The 27,459-nt window shown below is 38.3% G+C and overlaps 1 protein-coding gene across 1 annotated transcript; it reads left to right on the forward strand.

Moving 5' to 3' along the window:
* The first annotated feature begins 2,889 nt into the window (after positions 1–2,889).
* Positions 2,890–4,299, forward strand: LOC111897770 (uncharacterized). Its single transcript, XM_023893724.3, has 2 exons — positions 2,890–3,312; positions 3,396–4,299. Exons 1-2 carry the CDS (start codon positions 2,964–2,966, stop codon positions 4,139–4,141), a joined length of 1,095 nt encoding a protein of 364 aa, XP_023749492.1. The 5' UTR covers positions 2,890–2,963; the 3' UTR covers positions 4,142–4,299.
* The last annotated feature ends 23,160 nt before the right edge of the window (positions 4,300–27,459 follow it).

A 27,459-nucleotide genomic window follows, 5' to 3' on the forward strand; every position in this document is an offset into this window, starting at 1 on the left:
TAGTCATGTATTTTGTACATATTTATAATATTTTTAGCTACAATTACGTTTATTTTAGGACACAAGGTACTTATTATGTTTGAAATCTATTTGGTAGTGGCAAAGACTTGCTCAGGATGAAAAGGAAGCAAACGAGGACCTGGAAGCAGGAAAATATAGGCTAAGTCAGAAACAAGAAAAAGAAGGCTTGAAGATAGAAGGCCATGATGTCATGATCATCCACCACAACGTGGCGAGTGGAAGATTCTCGACCAATGAGCTAACTTGGAGAATACATAATATATATGAAGACCACGACGTGGTGCCTTTCAACCACGTTGTGGTGGCCAAATATATGGAAACTATATATATCCGCTTATTAGGTCGAATGGAGAGACATACAACCGATTTTCTGAGAAAGATTACAACAAAAACCCTCTGGAAACCATGGAGAAGTTCTGGAATTGATTGAATCTCAAGAGTTGAAGAGATATAGAAGAATTCTATATAGATCTAATAGGTTTGCTAACATACTCACGTTTAGTTTTAATTGCATGGATTTTGTATGTTTTTCTGCTATTATGAGAGGCTAAAAACCTTATACTTCTGTTTAGTGAAGATTAACTTAATCCTTATGTGTTGATTTCAATTTATGGGTAATATGTGTTGATTTCACTACTGTTTGATAATTAAACCCTAACATGTTTTAGTTCTAGTTTTTATTGCTTATTAATCAAGTTCTGTGTGATAGTTAATCATTTTAATTACATTAATTTGTCACTTAACTGTTTATGATCATTAAATAATTAGAGCTAGGATTAATTATATCTTAGATAAAGTAATTAAAGCTAGTAATTGTAATTGTGTTAGAGAGCATAATTAATCTTAATTTATGTTTGGTTTCTTAATTTGATCATAGGAAAGTAACTATTATCATTCATAGTCCAATTTGTGCTCTTTATCAATTTGGTGTTTAACTTGTGCTTAGGGATGAGCATGGGATGGAACCGGTACCGACCCATACCATTCTCGATTTCCTGAAAACCAGATTTGGTCAAAATCAATCCCGAGTACCGAACCGAATTAAAAAACCCATACCGGTACCGGGAATGATACCGGTGTTCGGTACTAGTATCGGTACCGGCGGTATCAATTCCCGAATTTCATGTATTTTGAGTACCAAGTACCGTCCCATATTTTTAAATTCGGTACGATTCAGTACCGGTTCCGGTACGGTACCGGTACGGGATCAGGATTTTGGAAAAACTGTTCATCCCTACTTGTGCTTGATCATTGCATGATAATTCATAAAATGGTATGTTTAGATATTTGATCATAATAGCTAATTAACAAATTAGTAATCAATATATTTAATCCACTAGAAATCAACCATAGGAGAAGGGGAAATCGGAACTGAACAGAAGTACTATTTAATCTTGAAGTAAGTTTGTTTTTATTTGTTTGCTTAGTTGATAATTTGATAGTGATTTGAATTAAGTTATTCTGATCTTGCAAAATCAGTAAAAACTCCAATTTAAGTTTGTTTTCTTAGTTTAATTAGAAGTAGTTATATTAAATAATTAAATTTCGTTCCTTGTATTCAACACCCGACTTACCCAAGCTATTATATAATCCAACTAGGTACACCGCCTATAGGTGCATATATCAGTTAAGTTAGTTAGATTATAAATTTTAAACAAGTAGATACTTTTGTGCACATTAGAATTAAAGAGAATAAAAAAAAGAGATGAAGCAATCCATTACACAAAATCAGAGAAAGGCTTATGAGAAATAAAATATTGTTAATTTTCGATTGCTTGTCGAGATTTTGGATGAATGATCAATTAGGATTTAGGAGAGCAGTTGTAGTCACAAAACCCCTAAAGAATGCATCGTCTCATATATATACAAAGACTTAAGGTCCTATTCAAAATTGTGCTCATAAGTTCTTGCTAGCTATTACCTTGACTTGTTGAAGATTTTATAGATACTTGGTAGTAAAATACAAAGAATCGGATGTAGCTTTTACATTGAGAAATTTGAACGGGAAACCAAAACTAGGGTGAACAAAAAGATGACACATGACATACCGGATAATTGGAAGATGACACCTGACATAATTTATACTCTTTTAGAGTATCCATGATGGAGAGGTCGGTGAGAGAATTTAATGAGGTGTCGATCTTATATGAAAGAAATTTTATCATTGTTGGATGTGTCATCTTTGCATTCAATGGTTATTAAACCCTCCAATGAGAAAAAAAAAGTTCTCTAATTCTTAAATATGTATTTAAATATGTTTCATTGTACTTTATAAAGTTTAATGAATTGAATTGTATGAAATTGCAAAAATTACATGATATTCAATGGCGTTAAACTGAACTCTGATTCTATTGTTAGTTAGATTATGCAACTCTTTCATCTAGTTATATAATAGATCTAAGCTAGGTAGCTCCGCTAATTGGCTTACTTGGTGCAATAACCCATGATCTGCTTGCTTTCTGTAATGCCTCGGGCTTGTTCATCTTGTCTTTGGTTTACTTTAGCATCTTGCTACTATTAATTTGCATCTCTCTCTTGATGTTAAAAAAATGCTATGTAAAAATTGATAGAGTTATATGAAATATTCAATGCCTTTACTAAAATAATAAAAATATATAAAATTTGAAAATTTTCTCCATAAAATTTTTAGCTCTAAATTATTTAATCCATTTCCAACTAACTTATTTTAGAATCCAAAAGGTATCGACTTTAAGAAGATCATGTGAAATTATGACAAGGATTAGATGTAGAAGTCGAATAATGTAATTTTCGTGTATGGTTTTAGGCGTACCTTAAGCCGAACTCAATGGTTTACCCAACTGGCTAATTCCGGTATAAATAGTTCATGTGTTTATCCTTCCCTTCAACAACACTATCATCTACTTCAGCTTTTCGTAATCAATTCTTACCAACAAAGCACTTACACAAACGCAGCTTTCGACATGAAGAAGTCTTTTCTTTTGCTGGCTTTCCTTCTCATTTGTATCTCCGTTCAACTCGCCAATGTTCGAGCTGACGATTACGAAAAGCCAGACGATGATAAGAAGAGTCCGGCACCGGCACCCGCGCCTGAACAGGAGAAATCCTCCGACGCCGACGCAACTAACTACGACGAATTGACGCCGGATCCAGAAACTGGACGGCAACGAGCTTACTGTAAATCGAACGGGAAGTGCAACAAAAAGACACTCACTTGTCCTGCAGAATGCCCGGAGAGGAAGCCTAAGAAGAACAAGAAGCAGAAAGGATGTTTCATCCAGTGTGGTAGCAAGTGTGAAGCTACCTGCAAATGTAAGCAATCTGTCGGAAGAACTTTTTTCTTTTATTTAACAAGCATGAAATCTTTGTTACTAACGGATCTGTACATTTTGTAGGGAGACGTGCGAAATGTAATGGATATGGGTCTCTATGTTATGATCCAAGGTTCGTTGGTGGCGATGGAGTGATGTTCTACTTCCATGGAACTAAAGGACACGATTTCGCTCTTGTCTCCGACACCAACCTCCAAATCAACGCTCACTTTATCGGAAGCCGACCGAATGGCCGGAAACGTGACTACACATGGGTTCAATCTATCTCCGTCATGTTCGACACCCATACCCTCGTCCTTTCAGCCAAGAAAGTACAGCAATGGGATGATTCTGTTGATGTTCTTCTCGTGAAATGGGATGGTCAAGAAGTCAACGTCCCATTCGACGGAGATTCAGAATGGAAAACCAACACCGGAGTACGGGAAGTGGTGGTGGAGAGGACTGACGACACCAACACCGTGAGAGTGACAGTGGGTGGATTGGTGGAGATTGACATGAAGGCTGTTCCTGTGACCAAAGAAGATGACAAAGCTCATAACTACCAGCTACCATCAAATGACGCTTTCGCCCATTTCGAGACACAGTTCAAGTTCTGGAAGCTCTCAGACGACGTGGAGGGCATTTTGGGGAAAACTTACAGGCCAGGGTATGTGAGCCCAGTGAAAAGAGGGGTAGCTATGCCGTTGATGGGTGGGGAAGACAAGTATGAAACTCGATCTTTAACTTCACCTAATTGCAAGGTTTGCATGTTTCAGAAACAAGCTCCTGGTGCCGGTGATAATGGTGCTCCAGGTTTGGCCGACTTCTGATGACACAGTGAACATTTCATGTTTTGGTTGTTGATTTATGTGTTACGAGTAAAATCGTTACATGCATGCATGAAATTGTTGTATTTATCAATTTATGGTATCAATAAATATATTTATTTAATAAAATATAGATAAACCGACTGAAAACTAGAAGCTGTGCAATATTTTATCTCGTTGCTAGATTATGCTTACAGGCATACCTCTAATGGAAGTTGAATGGGTGATGAGTTGAATGAAAAAGCATTACCAAAGTTTAATGAAATTGATCATTTTTTTTCAATTAAATTGGAAACAAAATATATGTACATAATCATATTTTCATATTATATTTATATTTGATTTTTGTATTTTATTTCATCAAACCACAAATAAAATTAAACATATTTTTGGGTATTATATTATTTAATGTATAATATTTTAGCTATCATATTTTTTCAAATTAATAAATCCAATCAAGAGGCATCGATTTTTTTCTTGGATCTGAATATCATGTCGGAGGGAAGATAGATTTGGATGAATTGTGAAGAAGTTAAGATAAAATACAATTTGTAGGTATCGTGTTTTTGTTTTTTTTTATTAATGTATTTTTAGGTTTTGTGTTTTTTAGTTAATGTATTTTTAGGTATTAAATATTTTAGGATTCTTAGTTTTTAATTAATGTATTTTTTTAACTATTAAATCTTTTATTTTTAAATTTATAATTATGTTTAAAATATAATGATAATGATGTGGAAATTCATTAAACATTATAGGGTTTAATGGAATGTAGATTAGGGATGAGAATAGGTCCAAACCCGGACCGGTAGACCCGGACCCGGAAAACCCGGGAACCGGATAACGAGATTTTTTAGGACCGGAAACCGGACCGGTATATAGGAACCGGTTCCGGGTAAAGTGGATCTAGAACCGAAAAACCCGGAAATATCAAAGTGGGTCAAATGGAACCGAGTAAAGCGAGTCTAAAACCAAAAAACTCGGGGAACCGGGTAAAATGGGTCAAAGGCATGTTTTAAAATTTCACAAAATACAAAAATAAAGCTTAGAAAAAAAATTTCGCAGCTTTGATATCTCAACTTTGGGAGACTATAAGTCAATGAATATGAAACCAAAAATGACAAAATTATAGTCTAAAATCATGTACAAACTCTATACTACAGTTTGGAAAAAACTGCATGTTATTCCAACTTTAAACGAATTAGATATGCATGTTTTAAATCTATCACAAAATACAAAGAAAGCTAAAAAAAATATAAAATTTTCAGATGTCAATACCTGAAGGGCTTCTACTGGAACCGTAGATACTTGATTCACCACTTGCCGCTTCAAAATCAAGACTCTAAAAATAATTCGGAATTCAGGGTATCACACTCGGATACCCCGGAAACACCATCGCAGAACATCACGATGTCCTGCCTCAACCACCGGCCCCATACTTATGGCATCATACACGAATACCTCAAAGTATTCCCTCAGGATATCATAACTATCCTTCATTTCACACAACGCGCAACTTCAGAGTATCCCAACTCTCAAACGAAACACTGACGAATCGACAATGACTCGGAACATGATGACAACCATCCCAAACTCCCTCCTTTATTGCTCAAAACTCATGCAAGGATACATTGACCGACCCCGGGGTTGGTCGTCTCATTTCACATCTGCTCTTTCCAAACTACATATAACAGCCCATACATTGGACTTAAATTTCCCAACCGCCGAACTAACCTTACCAGCTAAACCACCTCGAAGAATTTCCATCCACCACAAGTTCCCTGACCAACGGCCACCGGCTGTGGTGACACTCATCCTTTCATGTGCACGAGCCTCATGCATAAACTTTTAACCACCAATAACGCTGGTATTCTGAATCCGTACCACATGTCTCTATATCCAGTTCTCTAACCACTCTTGAACGAACCTCTGATTCTCTCATTAGAATACCCGGTTCTCCCCCACTCAAGGTTTGAACCATCATCATTTGACGCATCAACAATCTATCCCACAGATTGTTCCCACCAGAACATTGCACCTACTCCTGGAAGGTGCTGCGCACGCTCGATGATCTCCCGACAGAGATCAAGCAACCCCAAATAACCCCAATCTCAGATAAAATTCTCAGAACTTCCCATCATGACTGTCTCTAGTCATTTAGAAACTCACACCCTCCCATCACCGGACCTCCCCAACTGTCCAGTATTAAATCTGACTCTTAGTCTAGAAATAATGAACTATCATTCTCTTCATCCTCGACCCCTCAACCACGCTCTAACACATCACTCATCATAAGAGCAGAGACTCCCCTTCCACTCTCAATACCCTTCATAGACAAAAAGAGTCGTTGCCCTGATATACTCCTCTTGATCGTTCCATGTTGCAGCTAACACATTCCCTACCATGCTCAAATAGGGTGTATCCTGGTCCTTGACCATCTCAGTCCCCACTGACAACCTGCTCAGGCTATATCATTCCCTCACGACAGACTTACTGCCAGCTACTCTGATTGAAGATCATCATCAATGTGATCCCACAGGGCTCACCCCCAACTCAGAAACTGAAATCTCAACACCTCTTACGTCTCCCTCAGGAAACAAAAATATCACTATTCGGGTCATAAGGTGACATCTCTACTATCGGCCGGCTGCCCAGCTCAGACCGTATTCTTCCATAACGCACCGTCCCTACTCAACTCTGAGTCTTGCGACTCTATTGGCATATCACCAACAATCCCTCGGAGCTAACCCAAATCTCTTCTTAAGGTATGCTCTGTTGAAACTCGTTCAACATGGCCCTCTGGCCCCATATTCTATCGCATCCGATCATAGAATAACCCAAACACGACAGGATAACAGGAAAAAAAAGCACAAACACTATCCTCTACGAAGCATGGTACTCGAACCATGACATCACCTCTCGCTCTGCTACCGATCATGGTGCCCAAACCATGACATCACCTCTCGATCTGCTACTGATCATGGTACGCGAACCATGACATCACCTCTCGATATGCTATTGATCATGGTACTCGAACCACGACATCACCTCTCGATCTGCTACTGATCATAGTACTCGAACCATAACATCACCTCTCGATTTATTACTGACCATGGTACTCGAACCATGACATCACCTCTCGATCTACTGACCATGGTACTCGAACCATAACATCACCTTCCGATCTGCTACTTAGAACCTCTGGAATACTCCCTGCATCGAGTATGGGTCCTTTGCTTTCAGTAGTACGGGCCCATACTACCTTCCACATCTACCCATACTCTCTACACGAACCATCCCAAATTCCGTAAGTAGCTGCTCAACCTTCTCATCACCAATGCTCTACTCTATCAGCATACTCATCTGACTAATTCCACTTCCTAGGCTCTTCCTAGGTTCTCACACTTCTCTGCCATCAGCTGCTGAGAAACTCCTTATGATGCCAGTCATTTACCTCCTGAATATCATCACATTCACTTGGTAGCTGACTCCCATCATCGGGACTTCCACAAAGCACGAAGCAAGCAGCATTCGGGCGTCGAATAAACACATATAACCCGCTCTAGGTGATAACTCCACTAGCTCTACTCATACTCAAAAGATATCTTTGAGCTCTGCAACTCTACCCACATCCCTCTCTACATAGGATTCCTGTTGGATACTCTTTACTTACCACATACTCGAGAGTGCATCACAGATAACAACAACTCCTAGGCTAAGGCATCACAAATCAGCCACTCTAGTCCTAAAATATGAAATACCTAGCCTATCTCTAGCATACATAATATCTCATAACATATTTCATAACTCAAAAGTAATGGTATTTTGGGAAATCACCGATCGGGCTCTGGCTGATTGTACACATTGCTCCTTCCGCTTTCTCTTAGAAACTCTTGCTCGTTTTAGAAAATCATTTATTTTGAAAATTTTCCTCATTTCCTTAGTTTGAGTCCAGATATACCCGTAGGTACATCCGAATCCCTCAAACCAAGGCTCTGATACCAACTTGTAACGACGTGAAAATTTAAAACAATTTTTCATTTTTAAAATGCATACTCTTCATAACATATCATTTAAAAATCTCTTTTATTTAATTACAAAGCACAACTCCAATAATAATCCAGGATCCTCATAACTCTTTCTCTGGTGTGTACAATCAAGCCGGTGCCGTCCTGCGATTCCGAGAGGAAAACCTGAAACACATAACACATAACACGGTAAGCACGAAGCTTAGTGAGTTCCCCAAAATACCACATAAAACACGTATTAGCCACTCGAGGCTATAACTCTATGGGCCCTCTGGTCCTAACTTTGTGGACCCTCTGGTCCTAAATCTTTGGACCTTTCGGTCATAACTCTGTATACTCTGGAACACACACACACAACATAAATCACATAGAAATAATGCAGTGCATCACATCACATAAATAGCATACAAAATACTCTGTCACATAACTCTAATTACCACTCTAGGTAAGATATAGTGAGAAGACTCACTTGGCAAGCAGAAAGCAGCTATCCTCACACTCAAATCTCGAACTCGCCACCGCCTAACACATAAGGCAAATATCTCTAATTAACACTCGAAATTTCAACTCCAATTAAACCAACGATTACTCTTTCCCTCTCTAATTGGGAAGTGGATAAAAGACCATTTTACCCCTCCATGGTCTCTATTACTTATGTTGACCAAGACCCCACAGTCAACAGAAGTCAACTCAAGTCAACAGTCCCACTTGGCCCGACTCGGCGAGTACACCTTTGTGACTCGTCGAGTTCACTCACCTTCCCGAAGTCTCTTGAAGATCTAGCTTAACTTGTCGAGCCGACCCTCACGACTCGTCGGGCTAAATCGCGATTTAGTCCAAACATGAAACCCTAGCCGACTCGTCGAGTCGACTCATTGACTCGGCGAGTCCATTCAGACTTTTCCTTATCCAGACGATTTCAACCAGATCTAACACTCTAATCTATAGATCTATCATTCCAAGGCTTAATACTTACGTAAAGTTTCGATCTTTATGCTAATGCACAGTGTTATAGCTCCAAAACACCAAAACATACTCTTCATGAAGGTTTTTGCTCAACAACCTTCATTTGGGGCACTAAAGCCAAGGCATCTAGCCTCTAAGGACCTCTCAAGGCTCAGATCTGAGGTTTCCCACCTCAGATCATGTCTCACTTGGCTCAAAGATAAAAGGAGGGGTGTTAAGCCCCAAAACTCCCAAGATCTAGAGGTCTAATCACAATTAGATGAAAAGGATGCAAGTTCATACCTTCCACAGCAGCTCCATGAGAAGATAAGCTAGATCCACAGCCTCCACCTCGTTCCTTTCTTGATTCATGCACCTTTCCTTCCACATAACTCACTAAATCACTTGATTTCATCATAAAAACTCACCCCAAGCTCCCATGGTGATTTAGGGTTTCTCACAGAGGATATGAGGCGCACCCAAGGTCATAAGTTCCTTTAAATACGCTCCAAACCCGAAACTTAGGATTTTTCTCGGACCAGTATCTACTCGGCGAGTCCCTCTTCTGACTTGTCGAGTCCACTCATTAAATCCACAGAAGGATCCCGACTCGACTCGGCGAGTTGGACCCTCAACTCATCGAGTTCCCCCTTGAAACCTAAGATTAAGCTTTACAATAATATCCATGAAACCCAGATGTTACGTTATAAATATTATTATGTCAACAGACTAGAAAGACAGTTGTGAATTATAAGCTGAAGTGCTAGAAGTTTGCAATATTTTATCTTTCTGAACTCAATGTAGGGTCATTTTTTGGAGCTAGAAAATTTTATTAAATACCTAATAAGATGATAGATAAGAAAATTAAATAGAAGAAATAATAATTTTATTAAAAACCTAACAAAAAAAAAAACCCATTAACAGTTTAATTGGATTTTAAAGTTAGCCAACCTAATTGATTTTTAATTTGTTACTAATATTATAAAACCAAAAGAAATATTGAGAAACAATAAGTAATCAAAAAAGTGTAGTTTTTACTTGGTTTGGTCACTTAAAAAATCGATTCGTTTTGGAATTTCCATATCACCAAGCAAATTGTGAGAGTAACTACATCAAAACATTTTTTTAGATTCGTTGTGAGCCAAACGATCGTCGTGAGTAGCAACACGAGGCATATCGATATTCTACCAATGGGCAATTACACACAAAACAAAACCTACAATAAGGAAAGAAGAATGGGTATGATCTAAATGCTCAATTTGATTCTCATGCACACATAAGACACAAGTGAGAGTTCAACTCAATTTATGGTTTATCGAGATTAACCATAGTTGGAAGTTTGACAACTTAAAATCCATGGAAAAATATTCACATAAACCAAGTTGTTCCATAGATTCGGAGAGTCTCCAACAACTATAGTCACATTTTTCAATCAGTTTACTTAAAGAAGAGACCAATTAATTACCCGAACCTTTAATATTTTCACCTCCATTTATATCTTTTATTTGATGAGAGAATGCTTACAATAAGTCCTTAAGGTCATTCTAATTTATCCCCCTGTTGGATCATAGATTCACAATGCAAATATGAAGGCCAAAACGATAATAGGGAGACGATCACTAACTAAAGAGTTATTATTTAGGACAAGATGAAAAACAATGAAAGATCTAAATTTGAGAGGAGATTTACCCAACCACGTGTCCTTCCAAAAAAAGGTTAATCTACCATCCCCAATTTTCTCTTGCAAAAAGAATCAAGGTCAACATATTTGTCTCTCAGTGGAACTAAAGACAGCAAAAATGCCCACCAATAAAGAAAAATCTCGACCAAGGGGAAGGCTCGAATGCAAGTGAAAATTATACCAAAAAATGTCTTTAATTACCCAAACTCATAATGCCTCAGGTTGTTAAGAAATCATCATGTTCATATTAAAGGACTATATTGTACGCATGTAGAATTAAAACTCCTAAGCGGTGTCTTTTACATGTCATCACCTTTATACATTTTATCCAACAAGCGTTTTTCGCCCAACTATAAACATCCTTCGTTAGTATCGTCAGTTGCATCCTTCGGACAACTATAAACATGAAACACAACCTTTTCTTCGTTTGCCGGAACCAAAATCCCTTCCTTCTCATAAAAATATTGTAAAATCAAACTCCAATATCGAGCACATGAAATACCATGAATAGCATTCGTGTTCTCTATACTCTTCAAGAAATTCTTCCATAATTGAGTAGAATAATCAACCTGAAGATCGTAGTATAAACCAGAAACCATCGCATAAACTTCCATCCGCCCTTTATCCAACCCAACAGTTCTTCCAGTTAGACATCGGAGAAAAATGCCGAACAAAAAATTCCAAACACTCGGAAGTCCTGACTTCTTGGAATCACTTATCTTTGTCAACTGGGGTTGATGACCCATTTCATTGAACATGTGAACAATTTGTGGGAACGTAAAAGTGACGTATGGCGGAGGATTAGGTATATCGAGAATTTGGCAGAAAAGCTTCTTTGAGAGTCTAACCTTCTTATCAGTCACAAGATTAAACATAACGGCATCCAAAGCTTTAGAATATGTAGCTGTGGATCCTGCTAGAGACAACCATGAAAGAGGAACAGAGAATGAGTTGAACATGGCTTTGGATAACACAGAACTTTGCAGAGCAACAACGAGCATCTTAAGTTCTTCAGGATAAAGAGAGATGTTTGCTTCAACTTGGTAATTGGTACCCTGAATCTTCATGATTGGCAATGAGGTTACATCATCGGTGGTGTGAGACAAAGTTGCATCATACCAGTCGACATTGTTAGAGTTTGAGAGTTGGATGTTTATCAGAGAAAATTTGAGAATATGAAAGCGTAAACTGATAATGAACCCTTGAATCCCCTTTTATATGTAACTCTGAATTTTGAAATCAAAGCGGGATAAGCATTTAATGATCTGTGACATGTCACCAAGAAACCCGCGTCATGATGATGAAAAAGTAACCATGCGTGATAAAGTAACCGTCACGTCTCCTCAAAACCCGCACATAATTCAAACAGTCCCTTCAAACAGCCTGGATTGTGTGCCCCAATAGAATAGTAACCGTCGGAACCCTTCGGATGGAGGTAAGGCTCTTTTACTTTAGGGTTTCAAAGTAAAGTCATTTGCTAGATTCTTGAAATCATCAGCCTGAGTTGGTATTACTCAGAACCTCAAGGATTTCGTGTGTGCAGTGTGTCAAAGAATAAAGATAAGAAGCAAATAAAAATTAATTTTTTTTTCGATATTCAGTGATGTCAAAAATTCAATTTGACACGAAGGCAGTTAAAACCCCAGGCAAAGATTGCTTCGTTAATTATCAAGAGAGATAATCAACAGCTTGTGTATGTTCCCGTGAATTACAATCGAATACTTGTAAAGAAGTATCGAAGGGCTTCTTCTAAAAGGCTTTTGAGGTGGTTTAATGAATTTCATTATATATCAACCTAAACATAAGGTGAGTAATTGTAACAGAAATTACTTGTTTGACCAGTGTAGTCAGTGACAAGTTTGCTTTGAAAAACTTTGAAGTAACATGGAATTTCTGATAAAACTCACAATGAAATCATATTCAAGAAGAAAATTTGTATGTTGGATCCTATTGGGTAACAAACATCGTGGGTTTCGAATGTTTGATCAAGACCACTCATAAGAAATGAATATGATTTGGAGTTTTGAACAAAGGTACAGAAAAAAATGTTTTGTTAAAGCCTAGAGCGTAGTTCCCCGTCAATTCCTTAAAGATTGATTGATTTGGGTTTCACTTCCATCACGGTCTCATGATGTCTGATCATAAACACAGATTTGTGATATATCTAGGTTTCGATTGGTTTTGATCGGAAACCTCTTGGACATATGTCTTTGTGTGTGATAGTGTAAGAATTTTGAGATTAAAAAGATTGGTATACGAAGGAACATGTACCTCTGTCATTTTGGACCAAACAGTAAACTCTTAACTCATGTGAGAAGAGTAAGGTAGCTCATTGGACTAATGCGAATGTAAGCCTAATTGGGAAGAAATCTTCGTATGAAAATTTCATTAAGGCTTTCGAACATTGAGTCAAGTTGAGGCTTTAGTCAACATGCTGCAGCATGCTTCTAGGGACAGCTTAACTAGTGCAAAGTGTGAAAAAAAAATACCTGACCCTACTACTCCAAGCATTACTCCATTAGATTTCGCTTGAAAATCTACACCAAACAACAAAAAGAAAGAAAGAAAAAACAAAAATAATTTTGTTGTTTTTGAATTTTTGAAAATAAAAAAAATCTTTTTGGTATTTTTGATTTTTCTAAAGAAAAAAAATTTGTTGCAAACATGCGAAGAAAAAAAATGACAATTATACGAATTCGAAGGATCCGAAGAGTTGACTATGAACAGTAACCTTATCCTTTGATGACGTGTCTCTGAACCATTTCTTTCGGACCATCATTTTCCTTTTTCGCATGGAACGGAATTTCCATCGAGCATTCCAAGTCCTTCCAAAATCCTCACGAATGATTTTTCATCTAAAGGTTTTGTGAAAATATCAGCTAATTGATGTGTTGTTTTCACAAAATGCACTTCAATATTTCCATCTTCCACATGATCCTTGATGAAATGATAACGAATAGCAATATGTTTAGTCTTCGAATGCTGCACAGGATTATGACAAATTCTTATGGCACTTTGAGAATCACAATACAAAGGAATCTTTTTCATATTAATTGCATAATCCCGTAATTGGATTTGAATTCAAATGATTTGTGAAGTGCATTTAGCAGCAACAACATATTCAGCTTCAGCCGTTGAAATTGAAACACATGTCTGCTTTTTCGATTGCCAGCTCACCAATTTACCATCGAGCAATTGACATCCTCCACTTGTGCTCTTTAGATCAAGATTACAACCTCCCAAGTCTGCATCTGAATATGCTTGAACAAAGAACCCAGTTTTCGAAGGATACCACAATCCTAACGAAAGAGTTCCTTTGAGATAACGAAAGATATTCTTTACAGCAGTGAGATGTGGTTCTTGTGGATTTGATTGATACCTAGCACAATTACATACAAAAAACATGATATCAGGTCTACTAGCAGTTAAATATAGTAAAGATCCAATCATGCTTCTGTATAAAGTAAGATCAACTGCAGGTTTATCTAACGAAGGAGTTAGTTTGATCCCAGTTGCCATCGGAACTCGTAATTTTTTGCTATTCGTTAATCCAAACTTCTCTAGCAGATTCTTCATATATTTTTCTTGATTAATGAAGATTCCTTCTCTACTTTGATGAATGTTTAAACCAAGAAAATTATTAATTTTTCCCATCATGCTCATTTCGAACTTACTTTTCATCAAGTCTTCGAACTCTTTAGACAAAGCAGGGTCAGTTGAGCCAAAAATAATATCATCAACATAAATTTGAACAAGCATAAGATGATTCCCAACTTTCTTACAAAATAATGTGGGATCAACTGATCCTTGTTTAAATTTAGATGGCTTCAAAAATGAAGTAAGAGTTGCATACCAGGCTCGTGGTGCTTGTTTCAAACCATAAACTGCCTTATCTAATATATAAACATAATCAGGATGTTCTTTGTTAACAAAACCTGGAGGTTGTTCCACATAAACAGTTTCTTCAAGTTCTCCATTCAGAAATGGACACTTCACATCCATTTGATAAACGTCAAAGTCTTTGTGAGCTGCATAAGCCAAAAATATACGAACCGCCTCGAGTCTTGCGACAGGGGCAAAAGTTTGTTCGTAATCAATTCCTTCTTGTTGAGAGTACCCCTTAACAACAAGTCTGGCTTTGTTTCCAACAATGTTTTCATCTTTGTCGGTTTTATTTTTGAATATCCATTTTAATCCGACAATAGAAACATCATTTGGCTTACGAATTAATCTCCAAACTTTATTTCGTTCAAATTCAGACAATTCAGATTGCATTGCAACAACCCAATATGAGTGTTCCATTACAATCTTAACTTTTTTGGTTCAATTTTATAGATAAAAACATTGAACATGCAAAATTCTTGATGAGCATTTAATACCTCATTCTTCGCACGAATTTGAGCTCTTGTTAAAACTCCCTCTTGTGGATTACCAATTATTTGCTCATTCGGATGATCTTTTGTCCATTTGTCTATTGGTGGATAAGCTGGATCAAAATCCAAAGGTGCGTCTTTGTACAATTCATCATTATCTGAGCCTGCAATTGAACAAACATCATTAACATCATGATAATTTTCATTATTTTGTAATAACTCCTCATCATCATTAGCATTTAATCTCTCCCCCTCAACATCAACATTTTCTCTCTCATTCTCCCCCTCGAAAGAATGTTCCCCCTCCATCAGAGTGTTCGAATCCAAATGCTCCCCCTCCATTGGAGCATTTTGCATACTTTCGCCTATTTCTTGATGAGATAATGTTGAACCATCAGTTAGCTTTGAAAGTTCAGAGATATGATTATCGGGAGCTTTTTCTTCAGCATTTTCAGCATGATCTGAAATTCCAAATATCAAATCATAATCAATATCCAACATTTGCATTGGTTCAGATTCATCTTGATTTTCTTTCAAAATTGGAAGATTTTGAAATTGTTGTGTAGATTGTTTGATATAATAATCATCAAATATAAGTTTAAAAGTTTCTTCCACTTTTCGTGTATGCTTGTTCAATACACGATATGCCACTGAATTATGCGAATATCCCAGGAAAATCCCTTCATCAGCTTTAGCTTGAAACTTCGAAAGGTTATCCCGGAGATTCATAATAAAGCACCTGCATCCGAAGACATGAAAGAATTTCACATTAGGTTTCCGATTATTTAGTATTTCATAAGGTGTAATTTCAAAACGCCTATGAATGAAAGATCTGTTATGAGTAAAAGACGTAGTGGACAAAACCTCAGCCTAAAGATATTGTGGTAAGTTCGCATAGGCCAACATAGTCCTTGCAGCTTCGCATAAAGATCGATTTCTTCATTCAACTACACCATTCTGCTGCGGAGTGTATGGAAAAGACAAATTATGCGAAATACCTTTTTCCACTAAAAATGAAGCAAGAACATTGTTCTTAAACTCAGTTCCATGATCACTCTTGATTTTGCAAACAAGCTTTTTCAAGGTTATTTCCATTTTCTTGATAAAGTAAATCATGAATTGTGCCAATTCGGATTTTAATCTAAGAAAATAAACCCATGTGAATCTAGAAAAATCATCAACAATAACTATACCGTTTGTTGTTGAGAGTTGAAACTGTTGAAGGACCACATAAATCAATATGTAAAAGCTCTAGTGGTTCGACAATCTTTGAATCCATTGTGATCGGATGACCTTGTTTATGTTGCTTGCCAACTTCACAAGCTGCACATAAATAATCATTATCAAATTTAAGTACAGGTAAACCTCTTACCAAATCTTGCACAAGTTTGTTGATATTTCTGAAGTTGAGATGTGAAAGTATTTGATGCCATAGCCAGCTCAGATCCGATGTAGCTTTCGAAAGAAGACATACAACAAGTTTACCCACAATTGGATTGATGTCCAAAGTAAACATGTCACCCTTCCGTTTGGATTTCAGCAAAAATTCTTTTGTGTAAACATTCGAAATAATGCTTCCTTCTTCGTTAAAAAGTACTTGATTTCCAGTGCCTATCACAAGTTGTGATATACTTATCAAGTTGTGTTGTAAACCTTCGACATAAGCAACTCGATTCACTGTGAATTGTCCATTCGTGATTTTCCCATATCCTTTGACTTGACAGTTTTGATTGTTTCCGAACTTAACCGCTCCAGCATTTTTCAAGCTTCGAAAGTCTCTAAGTTTCTCCTTCTTCCCAGTCATGTGACGAGAGCAACCACTATCAATGTACCATTTGTTATCATATTGCTCGTCATAAAGTACCTGCAATCATTGAAAGAATTTAGGTACCCAAGGATTTTTGGGTCCTTGGAAATTAGATTTCAACAAAGATTGAAAAGAATAACTTTTGACTAAATCACAAACTTTAGTTTTGAGACTATTAATAATGTCCACATCTTCATTTGTAGGGATTGAAACATAAGGTTTTGTTTGTTTCGTATGTATACTGACACCACCCTTCGCATTCTAAGTTTGTGATTGTTCGGTCTTCACTTTTGTGATAGGTTTCCATGCTTTTACCAAGATATTCGAATCCTTTGATGAAGAACTGCCATTTGAAGAAGTATTTACATACTTCTCATAAGCTTCGTTGATTTGATCTTTTGAATATTTACTTGATTGATAAATTTTTCCTCTTCCTTCGAGCCAGTGATCAATATTCTTTCGTGAAGTTATCCCTTTTTCATGCGAAGCATTCAATATTTGTTTCTTCGTATGATTAGGAAAATTTGGCTTTTGAGGAACAAAATCAATTTTTGGTTTTGAAACAAAGGATTCAGCATAGGAAGTATCAACTATTGATTTAAACTGTTGTCGTTGAGAAAAAAAACTTTGGTGAATTAGAATTCAATGAATTATCTGAAATTTTCCTTGAAATGTTAGGTTTTGATACTTTGGAAAACTTTGGTGTTGTTTTTACTTCAAACCTAGAATGAGTTTTTGGACGATAAATTTGTTCTCTGTTTGAAAAAGATGAATTTTTCACTTTGAAAATATGTTTTGGTGATTTTGATTCAGACACATTTTTGCTTGGATGAGCAAGATTTTTCTTTTTGTCTGAATAATTTTCTGAATTCACAGACTTAACTGGTTTCAACAATTCAGTTGACGTTTTTCGAGACTTGATTGTTTGCCAAAATATTTTCTTTCTTGCTTGTCTTTTTGAAACATTATTTTCTTTCGAAAATCGTTCAATTTGTTCTTTGAATTCTTTTGAATTTAATTTGACCCCACTTTTTGTTTCCTCAAAAATTGGTTTGTTGACTTCTTTCTCAAGTTTTGATTTTTCAACCCATTTTCTCTGAGATTTTTGTCTTTGAAAAACATATGAATTCTTCGTTAGGTTGTTTTCAACGGTGCTTTGATTTGCGAAGAACCCTTCATCTGATGTTTTCAAATTGTCTTGTTCCACCAATTTCTTGGATTCTGGTTTGACATTTTCAACATTTCCAGTTGTTACGAACACTTGGTTTGGAAACACAACATCATCTGTACACTTGAAAATTGGATACCCCACAGTATTTGTTTCAAGCTAATGAGCACCTTGTTCTTTTAACACTTTTTCATACATTTGTGTATCACCATACACCTGGTCAACTACAATTCGAGGAATTTCTTCATCCATTGAAAATACCTTTTCCTTCGAAAGTTTCTCATCTTTTTCATCATCACTATCATCTGTTTGACTGTCTGTGATTTCCACGAAGTCCAAATCACAAACTTTCGAAGTTGAGGGTTGAGTAGTATCATTCTTAACCAACAAATCATTAAATTTTTCTTTCCCTTTAGATGAAGATGCAACATTAATAATAGACAACTGAGAACAATCAACATCCTGAAGATCACTAATTTCACTAATATTGTCAGAATTATCTTCAATATCAACAAAATTAGATTGAGCATCAGATGTTGAAGTTTCAGTCTTTTTCAAAATGTGAATTTGTTCAGACTTAGTCAAAGTATCATTAACAATTTCAACTAATTCAGTAGCATCAAGGCATTCATCTACTTTGACTATTCCATATCTATATCTATCATTAGGAACTTTGTCAAATTCAGCTATTTCTTTCTCATAATCATACGAAATATTATCTACCTTAGCTCTTTCGTAAACTAAAAAAGGCAATAACTTTCTATGTTGTTCTCCACTTATCTCACAAGAATGATGTAACTCTGTTAATTTCTCATACAATTTCTTAGCTGAATTACAGTAAATGTTTCTTTGTGCTAACAACAATTTTATTTCACTTGACAAATTATCCCTATCAACCATATGTTTGTAATCTGAAGTTCTAAACAATCTACTTTCGTGTTTTTCAAATCTAGCTTCTTCTCTGTCTCTAACAACTGCATAGAAAGCTTCTTAGTCTCATTGCTAGCAGACACCACGATTGAATCAAAATAAGTAATAGTTTCATCAAAACATATCAATTCAGAATTATAAGCATGTACTGGAATATTAAAAGATTCAAGAATGTTACGTACCTTTGTTGTCATTGGAGATTTGTCTGCAGCCTTTGATACGAAGCATCTTCCTTTCACTTTGTATGCTTCTTCAATAGATTCCTCCTCCATTTTTGCAAACATTGCTCCATGTGTTGGATTTCACATCTCCTCATTATCTGATCTAGATGACCAGACCTGATAAGTTTCATCATCATCTTGTTCTCCCATGGCAACCAATGACAAGTTTTTCGCCTTCACACGAACTTCTTCCAATCTTTCAGCATAATAAGCTTCATCTTTTACCTTATTCTTCTTTTCATCTATCTTCCTTAACATGCAATCATTGGCTAAATGATTGGCACCATTATAGTAGTGACAGTCTACTCCAGTATCTGCCTTCAACTTCTTCTCAATCTTTCCCTCAACAGACTTCGCATCCTTCTTCTCTTCCTTCTTCTTCTCATCACTTGCAGATTTATTCACAAAACTTCCTTTTATCTCAGTTGACTTAATCTTCGAATTGAATGGCTTTTTGAAGAACTTTTTGACACGAATGTTTGAATAAAATGCTATTGCTTCATCATCAGAGTTAATGATGAATACCTCTTCTCCATCAGAATCACTTTTCTCATGAACTTCTTTCTCAGTCATTTTTGAAACCAAAGCCAGTGGACCTCATAAACTAGCCTTCTTTTCTTCATCAATTTTATTCACTTCATTTTCGTGTGATTTTAACTGATTGTACACGTCATTTAAAGTTGACGTATCAAAGCTCTGTTGATTTTTGACCATCATGCTTACATTTCGCCACTCCTTTCACAGACCCATAACAAAGATAAGATTGAACTCCATGACTGATCTGGTGATTCCATATCGGTTGCATCGATAAATCAATTCGTTCAGATGATCGTAATATGCCTCAATAGTTTCACTTTCTTTCTATTTGAAGTCTTTCAATTCAACCAAACATTGTTTCACATAATTAACTCTTGTCTTCTCACTTCCTTGAAATTTCTCCTTTAGATTATTCCAGATTTCCTTTGCAGTTTTACAACTCCTCACATAGTTGTAAACAACTTGTAACACCCCGTTTATAAAATAAATAAATAAATGTATAGAAGCCCTAAAATAAATAATAATTAAGCGAGGTGATGGTTTTGAGGAGTTAAAAGTCATAATTACAGAAGTCAGGGTGGGTTTTGTAATTAATGGACTTAAATTGAAAAGATTTGAAGGCTTAAAGGTTTATTGGTGATTTATGGATCTGTTATGAAAGAAATTTATGGGTTCAGGGTTTAAAAGGTAAGTTTTGGATGCAATCTGTAAAGATTTCTGTGGGCAGGGTCTATTTCGTATGTTTTGGACTTTGATTGAAAACAAATTAGGGTGGAGGGGCTGAAGTTGAATAATCCGACCATATGTTTGATATAAGATACGGGATATACCCGTATCCCTTCCCCACGTCATTTCCTTCAACCCTAAAACTCAGAGACCATTTCTTTGCTCCAGCCGCCATCACCATGCAATTTTCCTTCAGCCGCCATTGATGAAGAAGTGCTCGCCATCACCTGCTTGGTTGAGTCCAGCCGCCGCAGCATCTTAGCCCACCGATGTCGCCGACCCAAGACAATTGTCGACATTTCAGCCGAATTAGGACCGTCGAAGACCGAGAACGGAGTGTTGCCGCCGCATCCGCCAATCCCAGCAACGACGGTGGCCCTTGTGCCGTCAGTGAAGACGAACGAACACTCTCCTTCGTAGTTGTGCTGCTGATTCCTCCTCATCCTTCATTTCAGTGCTACACCTTAGTCATGTCCCGCCTTCCGCCGCCGTCACGTTGATTGTTGCCTCCGACCAACGCCTGTCGCTGAGATGGTGGTTTTCGGTTGCGCCACTGTTTCAGAATGGTGCATTTCGTGAGTTGTGGGTGTCTTTTAGTGTGTATGTGCGTTGTTCGAGTGGGGATCAAGAGGACTGCTGCCACCACCGTGAGGTGGTGGCTGTTATCACGAAATCTGCCGCTGTGCTGCCTTTTTACTGTTGTTGCCGCCACCGTGAACCACCAAGGGAGGGTGGCTGGACCTTTGTGCAAATAGAAATCTTGTGTGTGTGTGTTAGTTAGTTAGTTAGTGTGTGTGTGTGTATAAAGCATTGTAATTGTAATTTCCAAAAGATTAATGAAAAGATATGGAAAACCACCACCTTAGGGTGGTGGCCGCCGCCGTGTGCCGCCATTTACCACCACTACCCGAGGTGGTAGTGGGTGGTGCCCCACAAGCAAAACCCTAATGGGCTTAGAGGTTAATTTTGGGCCTATTGGGCCACGTTTGGGTGAGGAACCCTAATTAGGGTTTAGAAAACCCTAATTGTGAGTAATTGGGCCTTAGACGTATTGGGCCCATTTGTGGGCCATTGGGATTGGATTGTGAATTAAGCCTAAACTATTCCAGGCCATTTATCTAGTAGAGTAAAGGACTTAATGGACTAAGTCCTTAATGAGCTAATTGAGAGAATCCTAATATTTGAGAAATTATCAGGACACACACGAGAATTATTTAATAAGTAAATATTAAATAATAATCATTGGCAGAAATTAATCTATGCAATAATGGACTTAATGGATTAAGTCCCTAGTGTGTTAAGTCCTTAGTGGGTTAAGTAAGAAACACTTAACCCTAGTTATCATTTGATGTGAAACCCTAATTTCACTTGGGGTTTGTGTTGGGCCATCCAAGAATAATCAAATGGACTAGAGTAATTAGTTGGGCTTTAGGGTGAGGCCCATATGAAGGATTGGGCCCAATTTGGAAAATTGGGCCATATGTTGGGCTTTGATCCCTAGTTGACTTTGGGCCTATGGATTGGGCCTTGGGCTTGGGTAAGCCAAGATAGGGGTAATGTAGTAATTATCCAAAGCATGTATTTTTAGTTATGTGTTAGAATCCAATTATTAATTGGGTGTTATTTGGTGTTGACAGTTCGGGAATCTGTCAGCCAGCAGCTGGGGTGGAGTCTGCGGGACTTCAGCAGTGTGGGATTGTGTCTACGGGACTTCAGCAGTATGAGGTGAGTTTCCTTCCAATAGGAACGGGTCTACGGCCACAATGCCAGCCCGTTTAGTTAGCAGTAGTTCCGGACTTCAGTCTGATGCAGTAGTTCAGTATGCTTGGTGTCTTTGAGATACAGACATGGTATGAGTTATGTGTTCCGGACTATGGTCCGATGCAGTATGCAGTATGTGTGTTTATATTATATGATATGATTATGTTATGCTATGTTCAGTTAGATCTGGACCTCGGTCCGATGCAGTAGTTAGAGTGCTTGATGTCTTTGTGATTAAAGAATGTTTTGTGTTATGTGTTCCGGACTCTGTTCCGATTCAGTATGCAGTATATGTATTCATGCTAGTTGATATGTTTATGCTATGCTATGATCAGTCAGTTCCGGACCTCGGTCCGATGCAGGGGACAAGGTCCCAGTAAGTTCGGGCTTCGGCCCGATGCTGTTTCTGGACTTCGGTCCGATGCAGGGGACATGGTCCCAGTTAGTCCGGGCTTCAGCCAGATACAGTTTCCAGACATCGGTCCGATGCAGGGGACATGGTCCCACTTAGTCCGGGCTTCGACCCGATGCAGTTTCCGGACTTTGGTCCAATGCAGTGGGCAAGGCCCAGTATGTGTTTACATGTTATTGTATGGTATGTGGTAGTTTGGGGGAGCTCACTAAGCTTTGTGCTTACGGTTTTCAGTTTTGGTTTCAGGTACTGAGTTTTCAAAAGAGGAGCTCAGGAAGATTGCAGTGCACACACCATTTATTCAGCCTGGGATGTTTATACTCTGATATATCTGGCAGTTGTTAAGATATTTTGAGATACATAGATTATGACTTTTACATGAGGTTTATCGACTGTGGTTTTTATTATTAAATTAAACGAAATTTTCAGACTGTGTTTTTGGGACGTTTCAAGTTGGTATCACAGCCTTGGTTTGAGGGATTCGGGCACACTTTCGGGTGTCTGAACTCAAACTAAGGAAGTGGTATAAAGTTTTCAAGAGAAAAACCATGGTTACAAAAGAATTTTGAGAAAAGAAAACAATTTTAGAAAAAAATATAAAGGAAAGAGTTTTAGAAAAGCAAAAAAATTTTTTAGAAAGAAAAGAACTTTGAAAAGAGAAAAAGGGTGTGGTGCATGCAATCAGCCGAGCTCAAGTAAGTACTCCCAAATTACCCATACAAGGTTATGTTATGAATATTAGTTTCAGTTTTAGTAGAACAACATGCTATAATAGGGCTATGGATCTAGGAAGGATGGCTTATGTGCCTATTATATGTGTATCAGCTTTATGAGAATTGCATGCCAGTTAGGGTTGAGGATCTAGGGAGGATGCCTTATGTGCCTGTTATATGTGTACAAGCTTATTGAGAGATGCATGCTAGTACAGATTAGCCAGTATGATAGCCAGAGTAGTATATGCTTTAGTATGTGTACTCAACGCCCGGATGCTGCTTGCTTTGGGCTCCTAGGAGTTTTTGTTGTCTTTCACTAACTAGTAAACTAATATGATAAGTTACATATTTCAAGGACTAAATAATTTCAGAAGGTTAGGTCTAGCCCTATTTCGTAGCTCTTGTCTGAGTCCAACCGTTGTAGGGTAGGGTCTCTCATTATTATCTAGTCTGAGTAATATGTAATAGTATTCGCGAGCTAGTTAGGGGTAGAAAGCAGGAACTTCTTATGCAGCTGATGGCGGGGAGTGAGTTGGTGGAGTCAGATATTTCCCTAGGGCAAGCCTAGGATGAGAGTAGCAGAGATCAGTAGCAGTAGAAGTGACTTGGTGGAGTCGAGGCAGTTCTTGAGGAAAGTACGGATAGATGTGGAAGGTAGTATGGGCCCGTACTACTGAAAGCAGAGGATCCGTACTCGAATCAAGGAAGGCTGAGATGAATCTAGGGAACTTGTAGTGTGTGAGATACCTCAAGTTTGGATGAGTATTGTGATGTTAGTGATGACATGTTTCCGAGTATAGTGACGCTACGTGGTAGACCAGATGGTAGTTTTGGTGTCGACAGGGGATCAGGCTCGGACTCTGGAGCCGGGCAGATGGATGATTAGATGAGAGAGTTCATTTCATCTGAGAATTTTGTGCAGTATCACTGACCAGACTCCTGTGATCCTCAATGTGATCAAGGAGGGCATTATAGAGATTTGTGATGAGAGGCCGAGTGCATTCTGCACTGAGATAGCAGTCATGATAGAGACCCGTACGTTGATGTTTCGGGAATTCAGAGTTTGTGAGGCTTCAGATTGTCATGGGGGTTAGGGACCCCATTGTTAGCAGTAGATGGTTGGCATATGTCACCAACGCTTTGCGTACCAGACATTGTCTCGAAAGGAGACAAGATCTGACTTACTTCCTGTCTCCTGAGGGATAGAGCACGAGATTGATACGAAGAGGTTGGTAGTGAGTTGAGGGATGATGTGGTTGATGCTATGTCATGGGATGACTTCCAGACCAGATTATGAGCAGTGTGTGCCCAGGCGATTGAGGCGCAACAGTTGGCGCAAGAGTTGTTAGATCTCCACCAGAAGGCTGAGACTGTTGCAGAGATCACTGCCAAGTCTCGGGAAAGAGCTTATATGGTACCATAGTATGCAATAGATGAGGAAATGAAGAAGGTAAGTTATCAGAACATACTTTAGAATGATAGCAGGGAGATTGTGAGTATCTCGGGGTGAAAGACCCTGAATGATATGACTTCCATAGCTCGAGAGCGGGATATGGACTTGGAGCACATTGGTAAGAGGGAACCAAATCAGTTGCTTATAGTGAGGGGTCTCGGGAGGAGACTGTAGATTTCAGATTACCTTTCGAGAGACCAGCAGGATCAGATTTGGTGCAGCACTTGCAGGAAACTGCACAAGGGAGCCTTTCGTTCCAGAGGTTTGAGTAAGTGTAACCCTGAGTTATCCTCAGTTTGTGTCTGAATTGTATTTTTATGAGATGTCATATGCCAATTGCATAACGAGATGCATTGGCGAATAGTGATAGACCAATTCCCCAGATTACGGGATTGGGGAGAGTACAACGTCATCTTGGTTTATTCCAAGACTGAGGAGCAACACGAGAAACACCTGAGGGAGGTGCTAGAGACTTTGAGGAGGAAGAAAATTTTTGCAAGGTTCTTTAATCGTGAGTTCTGGTTGCGCGGGGTGCAATTTCTTGGGCACCTTGTCAATCAGAAGGGTATTCTAGTCGATCCGGCTAAGTTAGAGGCCGTGATGTTGTGGGAGATTCCGAGGTCTCCAATTGAGGTTCGGAGCTTCCTAGGTTTAGCGGGTTATGACCGGAGATTTATCCAGATTTTTAGTAGTTGTGTGATTTTTTGGATTAACTAGTGTTGAAAACACTAGCAATGTTAAGTGTGGTTTCTAGCAGATTGGTCATGGGTGGTGAGAAGGATTGGGAATTCTTCCAGTTTTATGTGTTGTAAGGCATTAGCTGAATCAAAGTGGGGGAGAATCGCCCAAGGATTCAGAAGCGGGAGCAGATTTGAGACTAGGATAAGTTTTACATCCTTGTCTGAAAGGAAGACAGTCCATGTGGTTGTATGGTTCAGGGAGAGTGTGATATGGAAGTTCGGAAAAACTTGCCAATACGGAGATCGCGTTCCCGTAATGTTTGCTAGTAGGCCTTAGGGAATCAGGTTTGGGATTCCGGTCAGGACATGAGTTTAGCTGAGTGTTGTAAGTCTGCGGGTATAGCCGTAGCATTCACTAGCAGTCAGATAGTATCAAAGTGTTGTAAGTCTACGGGTATAGCCGTAGCATTCACTAGCAGTCAGATAGTATCGGAGTGTTGTAAGTCTGCGGGTGTAGCCGTAGCATTCACTAGCAGCTAGATAGTATTAGAGTGTTGTAAGTCTTCGGGTGTAGCCGTAGCATTCACAAGATTAGCAGATAGTACTAGAGTGATGTGAGTATGTGGGTGTAGCCGCAGCCTTCACTAGGTTGATAGATAACGTGAGTGCGTTGTTAGGACGCGGAAAGAACAGTAGTACCCACCAGTTCGGGTGTAGCAGTGAGGAAATGGAAATCCAAGGATTGGATTTCGGAATTTCCCAGACGGATTAGACCTGGTTAAGCCAGTGATAAGATTGTAGAAGCGCCACTACAGAGAAGAGAGCAAGGAAGCAGTGGACTGCTTAAGGTCATTTATGACATAAGGCTACGAATGGTCATGTAGCAATCACCATTAGCTTTGGGTTTGGTGACGTCAGGATTTGAGGCATGGAATCGATCAGTTAGATCAGAAGGCCGTTAGGGCCACAGTAACAAGATAACTAATAGTTGTTAGTTTCAGAGAAGGATTTCGTTCAAAAGTTGTGTGAGGCGACTAAGTAGGGAGTCCTAGGGGCTCCGCAGTGGGGCTGGAACCCGATATTTCAGATGATTGGCGGAAAACTGGGACCAGGTAGGTCTCGGTAGATGTTAGGAAGCAGCCATGTGGCAGTATATAGTTTCAGGCAGTTCAGTGTTTCGGGTAGTTCAGTGTTTCAGACAGTTAGAGTTTCAGGCATTTCAGTGTTTTCAGGCAGATCAGGGATTCAGAAAATTTTGGGTCTCCATCAGGGATGGTATTTGAGGATCTCATGTATGATAAGCATAAGAGATTGCTGAGTAATTCAGTATGAGTGGTCTGCTAGGGATTCAGATCATCTAGAGATAGCAAACGTCAGACAGAGTACATGAGAGCTTGTTGCGAGGGATTAGTTCGCCTGCAGATGTTAGGGCTTTGTGATGATTGGTCACAGCTACCCTGAGAAGGTTAGGGTGCGCCTAGGATGGTGACAATGTTACTTGAGTGGTTAGCGTGTAAGGTATGATAAGGATTGATTTTGAGGACGAAATCTAATTTAAGTGGGGGAGAGTTGTAACACCCCGTTTATAAAATAAATAAATAAATGTATAGAAGCCCTAAAATGAATAATAATTGAGCGAGGTGATAGTTTTGAGGAGTTAAAAGTCATAATTACAGAAGTCAGGGTGCGTTTGGTAATTAATGAACTTAAATTGAAAAGATTTGAAGGCTTAAGGGTTTATTGGTGATTTATGGATCTGTTATGAAAGAAATTTATGGGTTCAGGGATTAAATGGTAAGTTTTGGATGCAATCTGTAAAGATTTCTATGGGCAGGGTCTATTTGGTATGTTTTGGACTTTGATTGAAAACAAATTAGGGTGGAGGGGCT

The sequence above is a fragment of the Lactuca sativa genome, chromosome 6 (genome assembly GCF_002870075.4).
Source record: "Lactuca sativa cultivar Salinas chromosome 6, Lsat_Salinas_v11, whole genome shotgun sequence".
Lineage (NCBI taxonomy): Eukaryota > Viridiplantae > Streptophyta > Magnoliopsida > Asterales > Asteraceae > Lactuca > Lactuca sativa.